The 21820-nt window shown below is 37.8% G+C and overlaps 1 protein-coding gene across 1 annotated transcript in view; it reads right to left on the bottom strand.

Annotated features, from left to right (window-relative positions):
• Window positions 1–624: 624 nt before the first annotated feature.
• Window positions 625–21820, bottom strand: part of Agbl1 (ATP/GTP binding protein like 1) — a 438823-nt gene continuing 417627 nt past the window's right edge. Inside the window, exon 18 of the mRNA XM_032895109.1 lies at window positions 625–893. Within this exon, the coding sequence (XP_032751000.1) occupies window positions 625–893 (269 nt within the window). The remainder of the gene's footprint in view (window positions 894–21820) is intronic.

The raw sequence follows: 21820 nt of genomic DNA, 5'->3' as shown, positions 1-21820 counted from the left end.
CATTCTTATAGGACAAAGGATCATATCTTACTAAAAAAGGCTAAATGGGTATCTGTAAATGTTAGTCCTGCCACTCCCTGGTCATGTAACCTTAGGGCCCTCATCTGGACCTGAGCTCAGACTCTGAGCCCTTCTGACAGACCTCAGAGTTTTATTCCCTAATACATCCTAAAGACGAGAAGCAGCATTTTGAAAATGAAGATACCACACTTCTCTTTGCCAGGCAGCATTCCTTTCCATTGATGTGATGTTCTTATTTTAATTTTATCCAGAAACCAGTAATATATAACTGAATTAATACTACATTTCTTTGCAGCTTCAAGTAAAACTAGTGTAGAAGCATTGGTAGTCATGATGAAGACTCATTGACTGAACCCTGAAATGCCAGTGGTTCACCAAATGAGCTAGGGGAGTTTTGGGGACCCTGTATGCCCACCTTCCATTGTAAATGAAGCACTGGACTAGCTTAGCTGTGTGATTCTCTAGTACTAAATGCCATGTTTCATCTATTTCTATTTAAAGGAATACCATGAAACATATACAAATGTGCATTGAGGGCACATTGCTAATTGTTTCAGATAGGAGCCCAAGGGAGATCCCTATAGAGTATCAAGGCACCTACACTTACACCCCTTTGATGAGACGGCAGTGGATTTTTACTACAGTGACACATACGCAGTAGTGGATCCATTGGGCCAGACAGGTGACATACTTGCCATTGATGACACCATCTGGGTTGAGCATAGGGATGATCTTGAACACGAAGTTTTCCCTCAAGAGCTTTGCTACAGGGTCACTGCTGACTAGGAACTCCAAGGTTCCCTTCATCACCCAACTGGCATTGCTCTCTCCTGGGTGAACTCGTGCTGTGATCACCTGATATGGACGACAGCCTGCAGGAAAGGGGGTACACAAAATGAAACCTGGATATGTTTTCCATTTCCATCAACAGTCTCCAGGGGGAAAGAATTATACCTGAAGGGCATGAAGTCAGTCTTAAGTAGGTTGTTTCTGGTATATATGATCTACATTTTTCCATTTTCTGTCTGCCTCCAGAAACTTCAAGGCTCAAGAGACTGAGGACAGCAGGCTCTAGGCTGTTATCAAAGCAAAGTACTTTGTGGTATGATAAAAAGCCACAAAGCAGATTTTAAACTAATTAACTTTCCATAGTCCATTAGTAAAATGCTGGATATCAAAGATCTCAGACTGAATCTTATCTTTGTCATGTACCAGCTCTGAGATTTTAGGCAAATGATTAAATCTCTTGGTGCCCATTTCCTCACCTGTAAAATGGGGATATTTATAATAATGGCCTCATGTGGTTAGAGAAACAGAAAGATGTAAATAAAAGTGTCAAATACAATTTCTGCTATCCATTCCATGTTAGTTCACTCCTTATTCAATTGCAGTCTGTGGGTGTTGGGGGAAGGATGAGCACTGCCATTCCCTAGCATCAGTGATAGACAGAGAAGCTCACTGTTCTGCTTTTTATTCACAGGAGACAGCAGAGGCCCCCTAGCACTGAGATATATTCTTGACCATTCCTGGGCTCACACAGAAAGTGTTGTCTGTTATGGTGGTAGAGATTGCTCCTAATACGCCACACAAGTGTTCTACTATTACACTACATCCCCAGCCTGAAGAAGGTTCTGTTAGTGACCACTAATGTCTATTCTCTGTATACTGAGAGATCAAGAGGAAAAGAAGGCATCATATCAAGAATTCACTTCTGTCAACTGTAAGCACATGGCCAAAACTATGGATGGACTTTTTTTCTGACTCCCTTTTTATTTTGTATCCTCATCTGATTCCTGACTGCTCCTAATCTTGCTCTAATAACAAGTGCTGTTTGCTGGTCATAAATAAATTTAGTCACTAAACAGCTTAAAGGCTAATAAAGAAATAATTTTGTTACAGACGGTTTGAATTACTCCAAAGTAAATGAGGAAATGAGGCCTTTGTACTTTTCAATGGTAGGGATTTTTAATAAGGAAACAAACTATATCTCCCAATGTACACACATACACAAAAGTATAAAACTGAGTAACTATTGATCACAGGTCTGAAGAACAGACAACAAAATATACAAATGAGCATTTATATTACTGATTTATGTTAATACTACCAATTAAGACTAAAAGATTCACTCATTCTCTTTCATATTTCTACCACCAGTCATTGATCCACTGAGGTCTAGACAGAAGGGGCATAGATGAAGGTGCCTTTTCCGACTACAGTGAGAGCAGTTTGTTTGAATTCTTTTTAGGTCATCTATACATTAGAGGTAATTTTCAGCTATTCATTTCCTTGAGCAAGTGTCTTGAACCTATTACAGGAACTGCAACAGACATCGGGTTGTAAAAGTCAAATAAATTAAAGACCTTGTTCTAAGAAGAGGCCATAGCATTTGTCTGTAGTGACACATATGCAAGTAAACAATGGCAAGAGACCTAATGGTGCTGTGCACAGAACAACAAAAACAGATCTAAGAAGAGAAGGACAGTCCCAGGATATGATGGTATTTGGACTGTCTTGAAGTATAAGCATTTATCAGACAGGAAAAGTTAAAGGATCTTCAAGAGTAAAAAGGAAATGAGGAAGGAGATGATGAAAAAGAAGAGGAGGAGGAGGAAGAGGAGGTCAGTGCACTATAAAATGAAGATATACCCGAAGCAAAGAGATATAGGTAGAGAAGAATGAACTTAAAAAAAGACTGCCACGTATGTGTATTTATGTGGGTAGAAGCAGGAATTGGATTTTTCCTGTAGGTCAAATATTCTTAACAATAGAGTTAGCATGTCACTGGTAGACCACGCACATTAACAGAGTACTCTGTAGAATTACCAGCAACCAATGAAAGGGAAAATGTTTTGTTTATGAAATACATGCCACAAACTGCTTCTAGCCTGTATATTTTCTTGACTCTCCTTCTAACTACCAGAGACCTGCTTTGGGACAGGAGCAGGGATTTCCCCAAATAAAATACTCTGCTTCATTAATACATTTGAAAGCAGGCATGGCTATGAAAAATAAGTGTTGCTAGTGAGATAAAAGTATAGCAGAAGGGTCTTACAGAAGATCTGATCAAAGGGGCAATTTTACCTGGCAAATAACTATTGCTTTTAAAATTTGTCTCCTGTGCTTTTTCTTCTAACCTTGCTCATAGATGTAGTATCTACCAGTGGGAAAGTCATCTTGAGTACTGATGATACATGATAAGTATAATGGCAAATAGAAAGAATGAGTATTCTTGGTAAATTCTTTAAGCAACTACATGTGCCTTCATTGGCTTCTCCAATATGTCTGGGCATGTGAGAAAAATAACATTATTTTTCCATGGTAGTATAATAATATTTTCATTACATGTTGCTAAATTCTATCATGTAAATATAAGACCAAGTATAAAATATTGACCAAGTGAATCTAAGACCAAGTATAAAATAATATTTTGAATGGTATTCACTCAGATGTGCTTTCTGCAACAGGTCAGAAAGAAGGAGTTGAAACAAAAAGCATATTTGATATACTTTACTGAAAAGAGCAGTTACAAACTATTACTTTAAGAAAAAAGACTTAGTTGGGACTTAGTTGAAGACTTAGTTGAAGATGGGACTTAGTTGGTAGAGAACTTGCCCAGAATGGATGAAATCTTGGATTCTATCCCTAGTAACATATAAACGTAGGAGTTGGAAAATGAAGGATTAGAAAATGAATGTCACCCCTGGCTATGTAGAGAGCTCAAGTTCAACCTGGACTACTCTGAGACCCTATCTAGAAGAGGAAAGAAAAGAAAAAAGAAGAGGGATTTAAAAACAATGTCATGATGGTTTAACATCAGAAGAAAGGTATGGCAGGATCTGTTTTATAAAAAATTTCAATTGTATATACATTGTATTTGCATGAAACGCTGCCTGGATAATGGGTTAGACAATCATATTTCCAGGGTTCAAAAATTGTTTCATTATTTTCATACTTGAAAAGAATCATGTTAGTTTCAGGGGGAAATAAACACTCGATTTTCTTGGTTTGTCCAAGGATGCTATCCCAGGAGAGCATGGGCTAGACCTTTAACATGTCTCAACACCCTGCAGGATGAAAGCTATAGTCAAAGTGACAATATTTGGTATCTAGTGACAGTTTGCTTCCTGTTTTCCAGAAAGCCATGTTCACACATGGCAGAAAGGCAAGAAAACAACCTTCAGTATCCTTTTCATTAAGGCTAATCATATTTCTGAGAGCAGGGTCTCCCTCAAAGACCCTATATGCTTTTAGCACTTATATTGCAACATGGAATTAGATAGAAAGTAAAGACTTGCTCTATACTGCATTAGGTTTGCCTGTATGGCTAATCATTCATTAACTAAAAGTTATGAACAAGTATGTGAGCTGGAAAATATGAACAGTTCACTAACAACACAATTGAAATCAGCTAGAGGTCAGCTTTCTCACCATGTCATTTATTCAGCTACTTTTATTCCTTCCAAATCAAGCTGTGTTGGCCTCCAATAAAAAGCTTTCAGAGAAATAAAGAGGCTTGATAGATATGCACCCAATCAGAAGCGTATTTTCAGTTCTGTAATTGCACATTACTCTTTGTGCCTCTTAGACTCTGTTCACTGACGTTAGCTAACAATATTAAGCACTCCTTGCCCCATATGAAAAAGAAATAAAAAATAGCTACTCCCTTGCAGATTTCTGATACGAACAGAATACTTTCATTGTCTGGGCCAGATGGCTCCATTACATATATATATATATATATATATATATATATATATATATATATATATATATATTACATTACAATGCAATGGACGAGTCAATAGGCCAATCTGAAATTTTTAAAGACAGAGGCTTCAACAGTGTGTTTGTATCCTTGGGAGAGCTGGGTAGATAAGCTATTATGCTGTAAGACTCACAGGACATAGCAGGCTTTTGGAACATCTTTAGCATGTAAACAGGGACATCTAATGAAGATGTAAGGAACACTTCAGCCACTCACGCTGGTTTGGCTCTTTCTCCCTCTGTGATTTCAAACAATTCCACAGTCCTATCGGTGACTTCAGCTTATGGGACCAGTGAGTTGTAGCAGCAAATGGCACTCCTGAGAACTCGTAATAGGTAACAGCTGTAAAGAGCATGCAAAACACATCCTAGGAGGCTTTCCCATATAATTGATGATTTGGGCTGTAGTAAATCATTTCTGCTGGGCAAAATGTATCGGATACTAATATTTGCATTTTTTCCCTCTGGATTTTTTGAAATCAATCCAAAGGAACAATGCTACCTATGGGCTATCAATAATTTGGCCATATTTTTAAATGAAAAATTAAATCCTGAGTTTGTATCAGTGATAGTGAGATCTGTAAAATGAAAGTAGGACCCAGTATGAACTTGAACAATGGCCAAGAGATATTAGCCTATTGGCTTATCAGAAGTTAAGGAGAACTAAAGGCATGTACTGTTACACATGTGTGTGCAATTATATGAACAACTGTTCACTTCCACCTTCTACCTTCTTTTTTCAACAAAATCTACTCTGGCACTCTGCAGGGTAGTAGAGATGGTGAGAGAAATGTAACAGATTCTTCTTTCAAGAGAAATGATTGTCTAGTGAGAAAGGGTGCTGACACAGATAGTCACTACCCAATATGACCAGAGAAATTTCTCAAGATATTCCTAAAGTGGATTTCTCATTCTTATATATTACTCATACCAGTTCTAGTAACTGGGAGTGATAAAAATAGCAGCCACGGGACATGATCTTAAGGAATTAATATGGAAAAAGAATACTATTCACCCATAGAAAGTATTATAATCTCCAAAACTAAAAGGATGATGATGATGATGATGATGATGATAATAATAATAATAATAATAATAATAATAATAATGGAAAACAAACACAAAATAAGTAAAATATATGAGACTAAAGATAAAAAATAATGTAAGTATCTTGAGAATGTTGATATAAGGTATCTATGACAAAATTTAGAAAATGAGAAGTAATAGAAAAAACTATTGCACCAGAGCAGTGAGCATCCATCTGTTCGTAGTTCTAAGATCTATTTAAAGATAACTATACATAGAAATGCACCTGTCAGGGAAGATCATCTGGGTCACTTCGTTGTCTTCTTTAGGTTATCCCTAAAGATATGCGATTATGTGATGTTGAATTATTAGTTGTACAGAAAAAAAAAATGGGGAAGCAACTACAAACTAGTTAGCACCTGTTTCCACAAACATGTAGTGCATGTAGGAATCCAAAAATACCTTGTGAGTTACAAAGGACCATGGAAAATCATGATGCAGAGAGCTGCCCAGATAGATTGTCCAGTGGAGCTGAAGCTACTGAGGTTAAAAGAGAATAGTAGTAGAGCATACTATGGTTTTGGATGGCATTCATTAATATGAAATCTAGAAAACCTAGAAGATGGTTCATGAAAACAGCTCAACCGGGGCCATGGTGTGAGGAAAGAGACAAAGAAATAAGAGGAGTTGACACATGAATGTAAGAAATTGAGTTTAGGTCCTCAGAACACATGTAAAGATGGGCATGGTAGTACACATCTGGAATTTCAGGGTATCTACAGTGAGGAGAAGGTAGAATCCAGTAGATTCCCTGAACGTACATGCTGAAGCAACCTTGCAGCATGCAGTGGAAAAACAGAGACCCTGTCTCAAACAAGTTAGAAAGCAAAGGAAGCACCATAAGTTGTCCTCTGTCCTCCACAAATATGCACATGTGCACACACACGCATGCCCATACAATGCACACATGCATATATATCTTCCTCTCAAAGTCACATATTGGAGCTATAACGCTTTTAGGAAATGGAGGAATCACCAGGAGATGAGGCTAGGAAGAAGTTAGGTATTTATGGGCATGACCTCAAAGGAGATGTTGGGAATCCACCCCTGTCTCTTTCTCTTCATAGCTCATATTCTATAAGGAGAGCAGCAGCCTTATTGGTCTAGTTTCAGCTATCAAAACAGCGCCCATATAGTTCTCCAAAGGAACTAATCATGGACTATAAGTTCTGAAATTGTGTTAAAACAAACCTCTTTATAAGTTGATCCCACCAGATATTTTGTCACAGTGATGGAAAGTTGACCAATACACTAAGCAAAAGGGGGTTCTGAATTGTAGCTTTCCATACATATGTTCTTCCAGTCTTAAAGATTGACATTACTGAAGTATAGTGTGCATGAAATACATTTCTATTGATTTCAGTTTTACAATTCAGTGAGATTTCCATATGTGTATAATGCTATAAAATGAAATGGATCTGGTGTAAATCATTGTCATGCCCATTCTCCTCACTTACATTGAGGAAAACCACATCCCCACGCTGTTTAAAAAAAAAAGTCTTACTAATTCTTAGAGAATTTCATACATGCATACAATATATTCGATCACATTCATAGTGAAGTCCTCCCAAAACCATACCCATCTCCCTCCCAATGTCATGTTCTGATGTTGTTGTTGTTGTTGTTGTTGTTGTTGTTGTTGTTGTTGATGATGATGATAATGATGATGATGATGATGATGATGTGTTGTGTTTGTAATCCACTCAGTCTATTTGGACTGTTCGTATACTCCTAGATGTGTAATCATTTACTGGAATGTAATCCACCTACCAGCCTTACACCCTTAAAGAAAACCAACTCTCACTTCACCAGACATATGCCATCAACTGTCAATAGCTTTTTAGGTAGGGGCATCTCTCACCAGCACTGCCTCCCTCCTTGGTGGAATGTTCACTGATCCTCTTCAGGTTTTATGCAGGCAGCCATAGCTGCTGTGAGTTCAGTAGCCTTATTAGAATTCCAGGTGATATGGTTTTGCTCTGGTTTTTATAGAACTATGGCTCTTACAATCCCCCTCCCCCTTTTACATAATGGTCCCTGAGCCTTGGAGGTGGGTATATGGTACAAATGTACCATTTGTGTTTGAGAACCTCAGAAATATTTATTCCACACATTTTGATCAGTTGACATGACCACATTCTGAGTCTCTTGGAACCACTGATCTGCTTTATGCCACCATGGTGTAGTCTTTTCTGGAATTTTATAGTGACTGAATCATACAGTGTGTTCTAGTTTCCTTTCTAATGCTTTAATGGGATACTCTAACTAAAAGCAAATTTCAGTGGACAGTCTTTATTTAGTTTACACTTCCATGTTGTAAACCATCACTTAGGGAAATCAAGGCACGATCCCAATTAGAATGTGTAGCAGCAATCCAATATTGCTTGCTGGTTAACTTACTCAATCATGATAAAACAGCTTTCTTACACAGCCAAGAGTCAGCTACTCAGGAATGGTACCTCCATAATGGACACAATGCACCTCCCATATCAATTAATAATCAAGAGAAGCCTCTAGAAACATGCTTACAAGCTAGTCTTGTCAAGGACATTATCAATTTCCTAATTATCAATTATTAATCAAGGCTATTCTCAAAGATGACTCGGGGCTGCATCAAATTAAGATAGCTAACAAAGACACAGCATCTAATCACTTTTAAACTTAATTCTTTGGGAGTCACCCTTGCTGTTGTTACATCGATGATTTGTTCCTTTCAATCACTAGACTGTCTTCTGAGAAGTCAAACAGAAGATCATGCACATTCCACATTTTCTGAATGCTTTCACCTATTCATGGATCTGCTGTTCTTTCTGGGTTAGAGTTCCTAAACTTATACGTGTGCTTGTCTTTCTTGGGGATGGCTACATAGGAGTAGGACTTCTGGTCATCACAGTAGTCTCGTATTAGGGAAGGTAATTGCCAACTTTTGTCAACATGGTCTCAAAAGACACTTTAGCAACTAGTCTATCAACTGTAGTGATTGACTGTTCCAGTTGACCATTTGATTTTGTTGATTAACTGTTGATGTCACCAAACATTTTTATTTGGACATTCTAACAAGGATGTAGAGTACAGAATTGCTCTTTTAACTTGCTTTCTCCTAATAACTAATAATGACAGGAATATTTCTATGTGTTTGGAGCCATGTGCCTACTATAAGTGAAATGTCTGTTAAAACTCCGTTTACTTTTTCTATTAAGTTCAAGGAATTTTTAGAAAAAATATTTTCCAAATAGAATCAAGAGTTATAAAACTAAGAAAATATTCTCCAAGCCTTTACCTTCCTTCCCTCTCCCCATTTACTTGACTATATTTCGAAACACAAAATGGTTTCCTGAAATTTATTCATTTTTAATTGTTTGGTGACTCATTAAAATAATCCCTTCCAAGTTCAATAAAAGAATGAATTTTTTCTATAAAATTCATGCTTTAATTTACATTTAGGGCTGTTTGTGTTAAGTCTTAGAGAGTGAAGTTTTAGAGAGTTCAGAATATAAAATGATGTAAAACTTGAGACTCCCTTCTTATGAATGTCTCCTTTAGGATTTTGTATGTGTTCAATCTTCTACAAGTAACAAGAGTTTCATCTCTCCTTTCCAAATCTTAAAACATTTATTTCTTTTTCTTGGTAGGAGAGGCATATTTTCCCCACGGGGAATATTTGGAAATGTTAAAAGATATTTTTCATTGTCACACTTGGGGATTCTAATGCTACTATCATCTACTGAGTTGAGGATAGGGCGGTTGCCAAACATTTTATGGTGCATAGGACACTTTCCCACAAAATAGATTATCTGTCCTAAAACATAAAAACAGTGAGTGTGAAGAACTCTGGATCACTCCACAAGCTCGACTCTGCAGCATACTACTGAACAGACAATGCAATGGGCACTATCTTCTTTTCCTAGTTTGGAAGGAGAACTTTAAGCATTTCACTCTTAGGTCTGTAGAAAATAACTGTTACTCATGTAAGAGCATTTTTTCTGTTGCTGCTTCTCAAAGGAATGTTCTTGAAGTCCTGGGGATTAAATCTAGGGCTTCATGCATGGGAGGTAAACACTCAACCTCAAAGCCTCTTTCATTGCCTTTGTAAGAGTCTCACAGTTAAATTGCATCCAATTATTTCAAGTGAAACATTCACCATCTGTTGAAATATGCACGAGATTTTTTTCATCCTTAATGTAGTAAAAAGGAACAGTTGCTTCATGATCAATTATGTTGCACATATAAAATATATTCATCTTCCAGGTATGATGACCAAGGCATAGCCATTTTGTTTCAACCCGCTCGTCACATCTGACAAGACTGTTTTAAACAAATTTTGGACATCGTACTTTTCAACATTGACCTTCTTTCTTAAGTTATATCAACAGTGTTCTCCTGGAATAGAATCAACTGGATTATGAAGTATTATAATTCAATGCAATTATGGAATCACTTCTTTAGGATTTTTGCATCAGTGTCTCATGAGAAAAATCAGCCAATAATTTCTCTTTTCTGCAATATCCTGGTCAGGCCTAGCCACCAAGATTATGCCGAACTGTAAAGCACTCCTTCTTCATTTTATGTAATATTTATAAATGCTGAACTTGAGGTTTTTCCTTAAATATACATGGAAATTCAATAACGAAGTCACTCACCCATGCCAGTAATGATGTCTGATGGGCTTAACAATTAATTCATATGATAATACATCCAGATTGTTTAGAATCACATTCAAATCACCTATCACCAATTCATCTATTTAGATTTTTTAGTTACTACTTTTGTCAATTTGATAATTAAACACTTTTATAATTGCACTTTTTAATTTATGTTTCCAAAATTATTGACATAAAATTGTTTTGAAATCATTGTAGTGGTTCCCTTTAATTTTATTTCTAATATATGGGAAGTATTATATTTTATTCCTGTTGTGATAAAATAACTTTACCAAGGCAACTTGTGGAGGGAAGATTATTTGGAGCTTACAGTTCCGAAGTGATAATAATCTATGACAGTAAAATGAAGGACAGGTGGCCGGCAGCTGGAGCACAAGCTGAGAGCCCACATCTTGAACCCAAGCAGAAAATGAAGAACACACTTCCTCCAATAAGGCCATACTTTCTATGCTTCCCAAATGATTCTACCAACGAGGCTATAAGTAGTCAAACACAGGAGCCAATCAGTGGTTGGGGAAAATCTTATTCACACCACATGGGGGTACTTTATTCTTTAGTATTATTAACGGTAAGCATTGTAATTTTGTGTCTTTTCAAGGACCCATTCCTCTTGACTTGCTTTCTTCCTTCTAAAATTCTTTTGTGTTTCATTGATTTATATAACGATTTTTTTTAACCTTTCCTTTCTTTGGTTCTAATACGTTATATCTTGACAAAATTAACCCTAAGATGGAATGTAGGTCCAACATATAAAAATGTTTAGATGCCACCAATGTGCCTAAAGGCTGTTGTTATAGTATGCAATATTCCTTAAGAAGCAATTGAACAAAATTGGTTAATAATGCTAATGTTTCCTATGTTCTTTCTACTGTTCAATCTACTTGTCTATACTTCACTGAGAAAGGCTTGTGAAGATCCCCCAGGATTATTGTAGTATTGTCTATTTCTCCTCATATTGTTGTCAAGTCTTTACTTATTTACCGTCTATGGTTAACTACACACAGAACCATTCTATGGTCCTGATTTACTGACTGCTTTGTCATTATTGAAGCATTGCTTGCTCTCTTAAGGCAATTTGCCTAAATGTCTCCTTTGCTTGTATTAATACAGCAATGTGGTATTTCTTCTCGATTAAATTAACAATACACATCGTTTTAAATCTAATTTTGAACTTGCTATCACTTTCCAACACCCATTTGTCTCTCGGAGCAGCACAAAACTGGATATTGTACTTTATGCAGCTTGGCACTCTTTGTTTTATCTCTGCTACAGCATTTATTCCACCATTTACAGTTATTGCAATGGATGACAGGTGCAGGTTTCGTGCCATCCATCATAATTTTGCTTTACATTTGACCTAACTTCTCTATTAATGATTTCCTTCCCCTCTTCCTTGCATCTAGATTAATTGTTTAGATATTTTATCCCACTGTTCCTTTGTTTCCTTGATTAGCTTAGTAGTTGCAGACCTGTTCATTATTCTCCAATTGGTCACCTTAACGATTATAAGATGCACCTTTTCTTGTATTGAAATAGTCTGCTTTGTTTCTGCAATGTATTAAAATTCATGAGACATATTTATGGAATTATAAATTTGCTTTTGTTTAGATTCAATCACATATTCATCCTTTAAATTATTTTTTACTTGGTATTGTATTAACAAACTTCAAGTGGGTTTCATTATTTCCCATCTGCCTGAAAATCACCCCTTAGAATTTCTTCCAGCAGAGGTCAACTAGCCATGAGTACACAAGCTTTTTATTTGAAAACAGGCTCATTTTATTCCTAGTTTTAAGAAATACTTACGTTGGACATAGACTCCTATCATGCATAATAAGGTCTGTTTCCTATTACTTTTCAAGCTCTTTTCCCTGGGGTCATAAGAAAAATTAATTGTCTTTAACAGTCCTTTTAGAAGTAGCTAGAAATGTGTCTCTTTTTATCTGAGATGGGAATGAGAGTATTGTTGTCTGTTGTATAGCTTTCTGTATATATTTTCCAAGAGTAGGACAAAAAGAGTCCATAATTAAAAAATCTTGATCTATCTTATACATGCTTAAGTCTTTTTTATTGATTCCCCTGTAACTTCCAGAGATATAACACTGATAATTACATTATAAAGACTTTCTTTTTGTGTATTTCTAACTTCTTAGATTGTCTTCAGTACAGTATAATAGAAAGGTCTTGCATTGTTATGGGGATTTGGTAGACATCTGTCTGATTAATGGAGAACTTCCATTACAATCTGTTGAAATATGTGGATCAGTGTCAATTGAAAACAGACAGAGGCACCTTGTCACTGAAAAGACATTTCCTCCAACATCCTCCATTCCTTAGTGATTCAGGGAATCTAAAGGAAGGAAGACAGACATTATCATTCTCTTTCTGTTAGCCAGGGTAGAGGGGACAGCAAGGAAGAGAAGAACTTTTATGGTCTGAATCACATTGCAATGTTCTTCTCATTCATCATGTATAATTCTGTGTGTGTAGATCCAAAAGAAGAACCGAAAGCAATCCTATCAAAACGAAGTATCGTATACTGAGACAGAAACAAGAGCCATATAAATTATGGATAAGGAAATGGTTTTGAGGTCTTTTTTGCCTCTTTCTAGTGGGATGGATTTGGCAAAATTAAAAACTTGTTGAAATTTTAATTCCAGACTAATAAAGCAAACTCTCTTGGGCTTTCATAGCATGAGTCCATGGTTATCAATAATGACTATAACTATTACTCTGAAGATAAGACCTAAACATTTTAGTCAGTAGTTTCAATTTATACTAGGTCTATAATATCCTTCTGATTTCTTTCAACAGCTATATACACAGGGAACAAAATTACTTGTCCTTTCATCTTTCCTAGTATTTAAGTGTAAATACTAGTATAGAAGGAAGCTGTCCAAGGTTGGGTATGAATAAAACAGAAAATACATTAAAGGACCCATCTTCATCTCTACCCCCTTGACATTGACAACAAGCAGCCCCAGATCTGATCCTTTTTGTCAACTTTGCTGTCTGCTTTTGATGCTTCTAGTCTGTTACCCACACAAGACACCAGTTTGAAGAGCTCTGAATTCCCTTCTGAGATTTCCCTCATTTTTAACAAAGAGGCTTGGAGTTTGTTCACAGGTAAAGTTGGGGAAAGGTGGTTCTTAGAGGCAGTTTGCCACATTTTGGATTGCTAGGAGAAGGCCCCCAAAGCAAAGGTTGGGCAAAGGCTTTTTGTAGCTGATGAGTAGTGAAACTGACCTGAAGAATAAGTTTATTTTATTGGCATCCCATAAGGCTTTATCTTAAACCTTTTAACCTTTTTAACTTATGAGAAGCAGACACAGAAGAGGATAAAAATTATAGTATGTTTCTTATGAATAGTCAGCCCTCAAAGAATCTACCCTCTTCTCCTTAATCTTTTATCAAATACCAAACCCACCCTCCTGTATTCATGACAGCAGCCTCTTCCTCACCATGAGGACAATCCACCCAGCATCCCAAGATAAGGTACAGATCTTAAGATAGAAAGGGAGAAAGATTGAGTTGGATAAATGGATGGATGAAGAGATGGATGGATGGATAGATAGATAGATAGATAGATAGATAGATAGATAGATAGATAGATGGAGAATAGATGGAGAATAAGAGATAGAGGCAACAAAAATGGAAATAGCATAGACTCCTATGTCCGATAGCATATAGCAACCATTGCAGTGAGCATGGGGACCCTAAAGGAGGAGTTAGGGAAAAAACTGAAGGAGCTGAAGGGGTTTGCAACCCCATATGAATAACAACAATACCAACCAGATGCCCCCCAACCCCAGAGCTCCCAGGGACTAAACCACCAACCCAAAAGTACACATGGAGGGACCAATGGCTTCAGCTGCAGATGTAGCAGAGGTTGGTATTGTCTGGAATCAATGAGAGGAGGGGTCTTTGATCCTGTGAAAGCTTGATGCCTCAGTGTAGAGTAATGCCAGGCCAGGGAGGTGGGGGTGGGTGGGTGGGAAAGAACTCTCATAAAAGCAGGGTAAGGGGATGGGATAGGGGTTTTGCTGAGGGGAAACCAGGAAAGGGGATAACATTTGACATGTAAATAAATAAAATATCCAAAATAAAGAGCCAAAAAATGTAATACTATCCATGCACTCAGAGCTGAGAAAGCAACTCAGCTGATAAAGTGATTACAGTGAAAATATGAGAACCTGAGTTCAGATTCCATGAAAGAAAAGCTGAGCGATGTGCCATGCTCCAATAATCCTAGTATTTATGACATAGAGACAGGAAAATCCATGGGGATTCCTACTCACTTACCCTTGGAGAGTCACTGAGCCTCATATTCAGAGAGAAATTTTGTCTGAAAAAGCTAAGGCAATAGAGGAAAACATTTGACACCCTCTGACCTCTACATGTGCATATATATATATATATATATATATATATATATATATCACATATAGAGCACACAGAAAGAGAGAGAGAGAGAGAGAGAGAGAGAGAGAGAGAGAGAGAGAAGACAAAAGACAGAGACAGAATCTACACTCTTGGCAGTGTTTTCATTGAAATATCTAGTATATTATTTCCTGTCAGTATTATGCTAGATGTTTTCCAGTTTGCTATTTACTATGCCCAAAACACACCATGTCCATTTTCTTCTCTGTCCTCCAATGCCCGACAGACTTGCACTGTCTTTTATTCTGAAATGCCCCTTCACTCTTCCATAGAATGAACAGTACCTGATCTGTGAATTTGTACACAGCTCACTATAATGTGACCTTTTAATCCACTTTGACCTTTGGTCCTTCCCACTACCCTACTTCTTCTATTTTACCTTTGTCCCCACATCTCAGCATATCAGCACTGTTGAGGCAGGGGCATGCTGAAAAGATGGGAATATGTCACTAAAATAAGATGTTCTAATTAATCCCTTCAGTCCAATTATTTCACATGACAACCTCCTTTATTCATTTATTGATTCACTCATTAATTCAAAGGATATACACTAAGCTCTTGCAATAACCCAGGAACTGGAGTTGGAAGTGTAAGTATTAAGGGTAAAATTGTCAAAATACCAAATAGGTTTACCCTCTGGTAGGGAGATAGAAGTCACATTGCATAAGGGTTGGAAATGGAAACCAAGCAGAAGTAGGAAGTTGGTTCATCCCTTCAGCAAAGAGAGAGGTTTGAGGAATGTACATCCAAGCTAGTGTTTCCCTAGACTGTGGAAAATCACCAGCTCCAGAGACAAACTTCTGAAGGGCTAGCAAAGAGTATGTGGGGCAGCACCCTAAACACACACTGTGATCCGATTTGTGCTTTTGATCCTTTCCATGGACATAATTTTCCATGTCACCACAATAGTAATGACTTTAAAGTCTAGATAAGGAGAAACATCCAGCTTCTCAAACAGAGAGAAGCACAGTGCTCTATGCCTCAAATATGAAAAGGATGCCATGGGAGATGTATCTATTTGCTTTGAATGTCTTAATCTGTCAGACTCTTCATGTGAGCATTGAAAGACTGCCCTCCATGAAGTATCAGTCAGAGGTAAGCAGGTCCTTATTTAGTCCATTCACAGGATAGTCTGTCAAGGCTGATAGCAAACACCATGGATATATGTGACTATTAGACATAGTCCCTCTCATCAAAGACACCTCTATTTTCCAATATGACATTAAAATGGCTAACTGGGCATATTTTTTCTCAACCAGCACAGTTGATTGTGTTAAAATGGGTATTCTGTTCCACATCTCTGGGGTTGAACTCAAGACCTGAACAAGGAAGAAGCAGAAGCTCTTGATAAAAGATCACAATTCTGAGGTTAAATGCTCTCTATACATTGGATGCCCTCTGTGTATGTTTATAAAAATAAAGATAAAAATTATAAACACTGGGATTAATTTTAACTATCAAGCTTGATTTTAATATAAAAATGAGGTAATATAAATATAAAATGAGATATTTTATGTTATGGTGCTTAGAAATCAGAGGCCTTAAGTAATTTTTAGCTAGAACACATTTGGCTTGAACTACACTGTTTTAATTGCTCAATAGAATCACCAGGCTCATAGTTTACTATAGTGAATGGTGGGGCCCTACAGTCTCTATCAGGTGTGTCTCACTAATACTTTCCACTGCACTTAATAGTGAGTTTATTATACTCCAATGGGATATAGTCAAGACACAGAGAAAATGAGTAAGAGAATAAAGCTTTCCCACAAAGCATTCTGTCTCGCTGCCTTATTTCTCATGAAGTAATCCAATTTCAAAATATTATAAACTTACATTTCTTTCTGAAGGGTAATTTTGCCTTCTTATTTTGTAGCCTTCTGCCTGAACTATGAGAAAGTGGGTTCACATAATGGGTATAAATGAAAAGAAAATCAGCAAATCTATTCCTGGGCAATTTTCAGATAACCAAGAGGAAGTGGTGTAATAGAGGCTGAGATAACAATTTTAGACTCTGCATAAATATGAGTAAATTCATCTGCATTTCCTCATCTGCATCAAACTCTACAGACTCTTCTGGAGATTGTTATAATATGTTGAAAATAAAAAATAATACATCTGTGCTATAATGACACATAATAGGTACGGCGTAATAATATCATATTTGGATTGGGTTTGAGAAATTTGCTATGCAGAGAAACAACAGTCACTGGAGAGAAGTGTGAAATCATAGCAGGAAAATTGCAGACAGATGCTGTGCACCCGCCTGCACCAGTGTGTCAGCTGATCACAGTCACAGATGCTCGCAAGTGTGACTCAGACTTACGGCCTCTGTTGTAATCCGTGGAGCCAGTTCTGCTTCTACAAACTTCCTGGTAGAATTACTACTGCCAGGAGGAATATATGAATGGATGCTTGAAAGCTTCTAGGGCTTCTGGGGATGCCCCCAGCATCAACAGACTACTGAGCATGAAGCCAAGTCGCTAAAGGCTGTCACTAAAGGAATATTTTATAAAGTCTTGGCCATGGTTCTAGCAGTCTCTACCCTGGGCCTGTGCATACTATCAACATAACACAAATATCACTGAAACTGCTAGAAAGATAACCAAAGTAAGAACATTGCTTACTAATGATTTTCCTAACATCTCCCAGTCTGCTATATTCCTGTGTTTGCCCAAATCATTGGTCTATCATAAGGCATTGAAAGATGAGAAGTTTGAACAGAGACATCTATTCACTTCACTCAGGAAACATTGGAATCGGGCCTAGTAACCAATTCTGTTTCTACAGATCTCAGTATCATAACACATGTATTAGTGCTTCCGGCCCTTGCATTTTCTCCTCCTACCTTATTGGTTCCCATGACTCAGGGCCATAAGTGATCCATGATGCGGATGCTCTCGCTTGGCAGGTTTTCTTCTGTGTAGATGTCAGTGTTACACAGCTGGACCTGTCACTGTATTGAGGCCTTGGACTTCTCTTAGAAAAAGCATTGTAACAAGAAAAATGAGGTGCTCACAAGGTCTCACGACAGCATGCCAAATGCCTTGATTATCTACTTCTCCTACATTCTTGTCCCTCGTTCTGGGATTATTGGGGGTTGCCTCCATACTTGGGTGAAATGCAAAGTCCTCAAGGAGGTATGCTGTGATCTCCTAAGTCAGAGCTCCTGCTGGAAGCAAAGGCTTTGCCATTTTAGGGTCACAAGGGCTATCCTGAACATTAGTACAGGTGAATAAAGAAACCAAGGTTAAAAATGAGAAGAGTGAGGCCTCCAAAACATGAAACTTGCACAATGTACATATTTTTCAAAGCTAACGTGGGGGGATTACTGCACACACTGAAAGCCAGGTCTCTTCAGCTCAGTATGACTCAGGAACCTTGAGCTTCCCCTAAACATTCTTCAGGTCCAACTGTGTAGGACTAACATCTACAGAGAAGAAAAACAGCCAAGTGAGAGCATCACCATCATGGATCACTAAGTCATGGGAACCAATAAGGTAGGAGGAGAAAATGCAAGAGCCTAAAACACCAATACATGTGTCACCGCCTGACACACGACACAACAGTTTCAAACTGAGAGTGTGCCAAGAAATTCACACGGTTATGCTACTCATCTTAGGATGTGGGATTATTACACAGCTCAGCACAGGGTGAGTTATCTAGGGGGCAAACCTAGAGGTTCTTAAGGAATGAGAGAAGTAGGGATTAAGAAAATCACTTGGCTACTTGGTTACCCTATTGAAAAGAAACACAACTATTGTGGGTGTCCTTTGGCTTAAACGGTCCCAATTGCTCTTAAAAATTAAGGCTGAGGTGAGCTGCTGCAGATTTACTGTAATATATGGAAGGAGGGAGGGAGGGAAGGAGCAAGAGATAAAGAAGAAAAGAGAGATGAGGGTCATTATTATTGCTACTGTTGCAATCAAAATCACTCCAGTGGTGGCCTGCCCATTCTTCATTTGGATAACCTGACAAGGGTATTTTGGGTTCACAGTTGCTTGGCAACCTGCCTTTTATGTTTAAACCATTTAAATGTATTCACCCTCTGAATTAGGTATATTCACAGATGACTGAGCAACAAAAAAGAGCCCCGGGCAGATGGGGAAATCTGAGTGTGTGGAAACAGCAATGTATATGGAAAGTAGGTCTGATCTGAGAGCCTGGTGAAGAATATTAGTGACACACTAAAGCCTGAATTTGAGATATTGAGAACTCCAAAATGTTATTCTGCTCCCAAACAAGAATTCACCTTTTCAGTGTATTCTTCCGTCTTGCTAAGGTGTCCCTAATGGGTTGGGTGGCATCATCAGCAGTGGCTTGATAAAATAGCCCAGAGGGATATCCCTTACATATGGGGATATCCTCTTGATCCTTTGCATGACCTGACTTAGGGGAGGTGTAGGATGTTTTCCTTTATCTAGTTACCACACCAAGAAATGGAGTGGACTCACCAGGCAGCCAAATCAAAGTCACCCCACCTCTTGAGATACATCATCAGTCTTATGTTTCCTTCTTGTTAAATACTTTGTTGAGATATCTATCGAACACACTTTTAAAATATTTAATGGCTCCCTCATGCTTTAAATTAAAATTAAAAGTTCTTTTTGGGACAAAAGGTTGTTGGTGATCTGCCCTCTCAAAAAGGAACCTTCTGTGTGACACCACATTGCCTCCATATGCAGCTACATGATATAGTCACCAGCCTTCTCTGTACTTTTACTGCCTATGGTTTAAGTTACTCAAGGCCAACCCAGATCTGAAATACTAATTGGAAGATGACAAAAGTAAACTGTGTGTTTGATTTAAATAACTTGTATTACTGTATATTTTATTGTAAACAGATTTTTTTTCATATAATATATTCTGATTACAGTTTCTGCTCCTTCTACTCCTCCCAGTTCCTCCCCACTTCCCCTACCATCTGGATCTGGATCTTGTCTCTTTCTTTAGAAAATACACGTTCATCTAAGGAATGATAATAAAATAAAATTAAATAAAAATAAGCATGTAGATTGTTGTCTATATGCAGGTGAGGGCAGCCACCAGATAAGGCAAAGCCTGTGATTGGGCAGTGAAAAAGAAAGGCGGGCACAGAGTTTTGGAGAGGGGTGAGAGAGAGGAGAGAGGAGAGAGGAAAGAGGAGGAAGGAGAAGAAGAACCGAGATGACAGCAGAGAAGGACAACAAAGATCCCTTATAGGATTTTCAACAATGGATCTTTGTTGTTGTTGTTGTTGTTGTTGATGATGATGATGTTGTTGTAGTTGTTGTTGTTGTTGTAGTTGTAGTTGTAGTTGTTGTAGTTGTTGTTGTTGTTGTTGTTGTTGTTGTTGTTCCTGGCTCCATTGGACTTCCTCTCAGTCTCCATCTTTTTCCAGGATGTGTCTAAGTTAAGTGCTTCTAACTCCTTACTCTTATTCTACATGGAATGTATTTCCACCACAGACTTAACTTTTCTAGGCTTGTTCTAGTTTCCAATTCTTTATTTTTTTTAATCCATCTCTAGCCATGACAGGGAGGATATGAAGGTCCACAGTCACAGCACCTGGAGCCAACACCGTGCTATACAAACTCAGAAAAAAACAAGGCTTGAAAAACTGTGTTGGCTCCAAACAATGAAAGGAAATTATTACAATGGAATAAATATTTAATTGTCCGAAAAATAGACTATTATGTAAACTTCATCAATTGCTAAATTTAGTATTCATAAAATCCCATTGCTTTTGAAAGCAATTTGTAGGTACGCTTCCTCTATTGCATAAAGAATTCCTAGTTATAATCAGAGCTGATGAGTGACAGCCACCCATAAAGTTTCTCCTGCAGCCAATTAATTGAACAGCAAACACAGTATCAGCCCAGATTCAACAATCAAAACATGTTCAGGGTGGACTGTGAAAGACATTTGATCGTGTTTAATAAGATTGCTTCCAATACATGCTTACCTTACTTCATCCATAAAAGGCTTGGAAACTGACCCCCAAGTACACAGATTTAATCAGGCTTTGTTTCCCTAAGAATTACAAACCAGCAAGACAACCCAGGGAACATACACATGCTTAATAAAAGATGTGCATTAGGAGAACAAACTAGCTAAAAGAGGTGTCATCATATCCAAAAATCAGGCAAGTGCATAAACAGGCACGGTGCAGTCAAGCCATCCAGACTCACTGTGCCACAGTGGATTCATAGGAAGAGGAACAGCATGTAAGGAACAGTTTCCCAGTCGGAGTCAAGTAAAATAGATCGGTGAATCACGGTGTGCATGGTAAGCCTTGCAAATTCAGAGGTTAGTGAAATGCTTTCATTTTTATGATGTAACACAGACAAATGACAAAGAAACTTGAAATATACGGACAGATGTGTAAGAAGGATGGGGGAGGATTATACAACAAACGAAAATCATTCTACCATGTGGACAGTTATGGTTACCAGGTTTTCCTGAGCAATATGGATTGAAAGATCCCCCAGAAAGCTGTATAATCCAAACCAAGTGACATCCCACTAGTATCTTGGTTTAAGGCAGTTCCCTAAGCTGTGCCAGAGCCTGGTGCCAGAGGCAGGTACTACAGATAGCATGTAAATGGGTATTTTATAAACCAAGTCATCATTTAAATACACTTCAAGAGCTCTTAATTTTGAAGCACTCTGCTATGAATCTTTGTGAAAAGTGAGGCTTGCCCATGTCATTTTTTTAAGAGAAACACAGCTGCATGGGTGTGGCTGGACTGCTTGTCTGCAAATCACTAGAAGGTAGTTGAAAAATCTGGGAAGTAGAACAAGGACACTGTATTTCAGGGATCAGCAAGTGGCTATTAGAAAGAGAAGGCTGGGGATACAAAGACAAGC

The sequence above is a fragment of the Rattus rattus genome, chromosome 2 (assembly GCF_011064425.1).
Source record: "Rattus rattus isolate New Zealand chromosome 2, Rrattus_CSIRO_v1, whole genome shotgun sequence".
In the NCBI taxonomy this organism is placed as follows: domain Eukaryota; kingdom Metazoa; phylum Chordata; class Mammalia; order Rodentia; family Muridae; genus Rattus; species Rattus rattus.
Note: the sequence above shows the minus strand (reverse complement) of the source record. Positions and strands in the feature narration are given on the sequence as shown.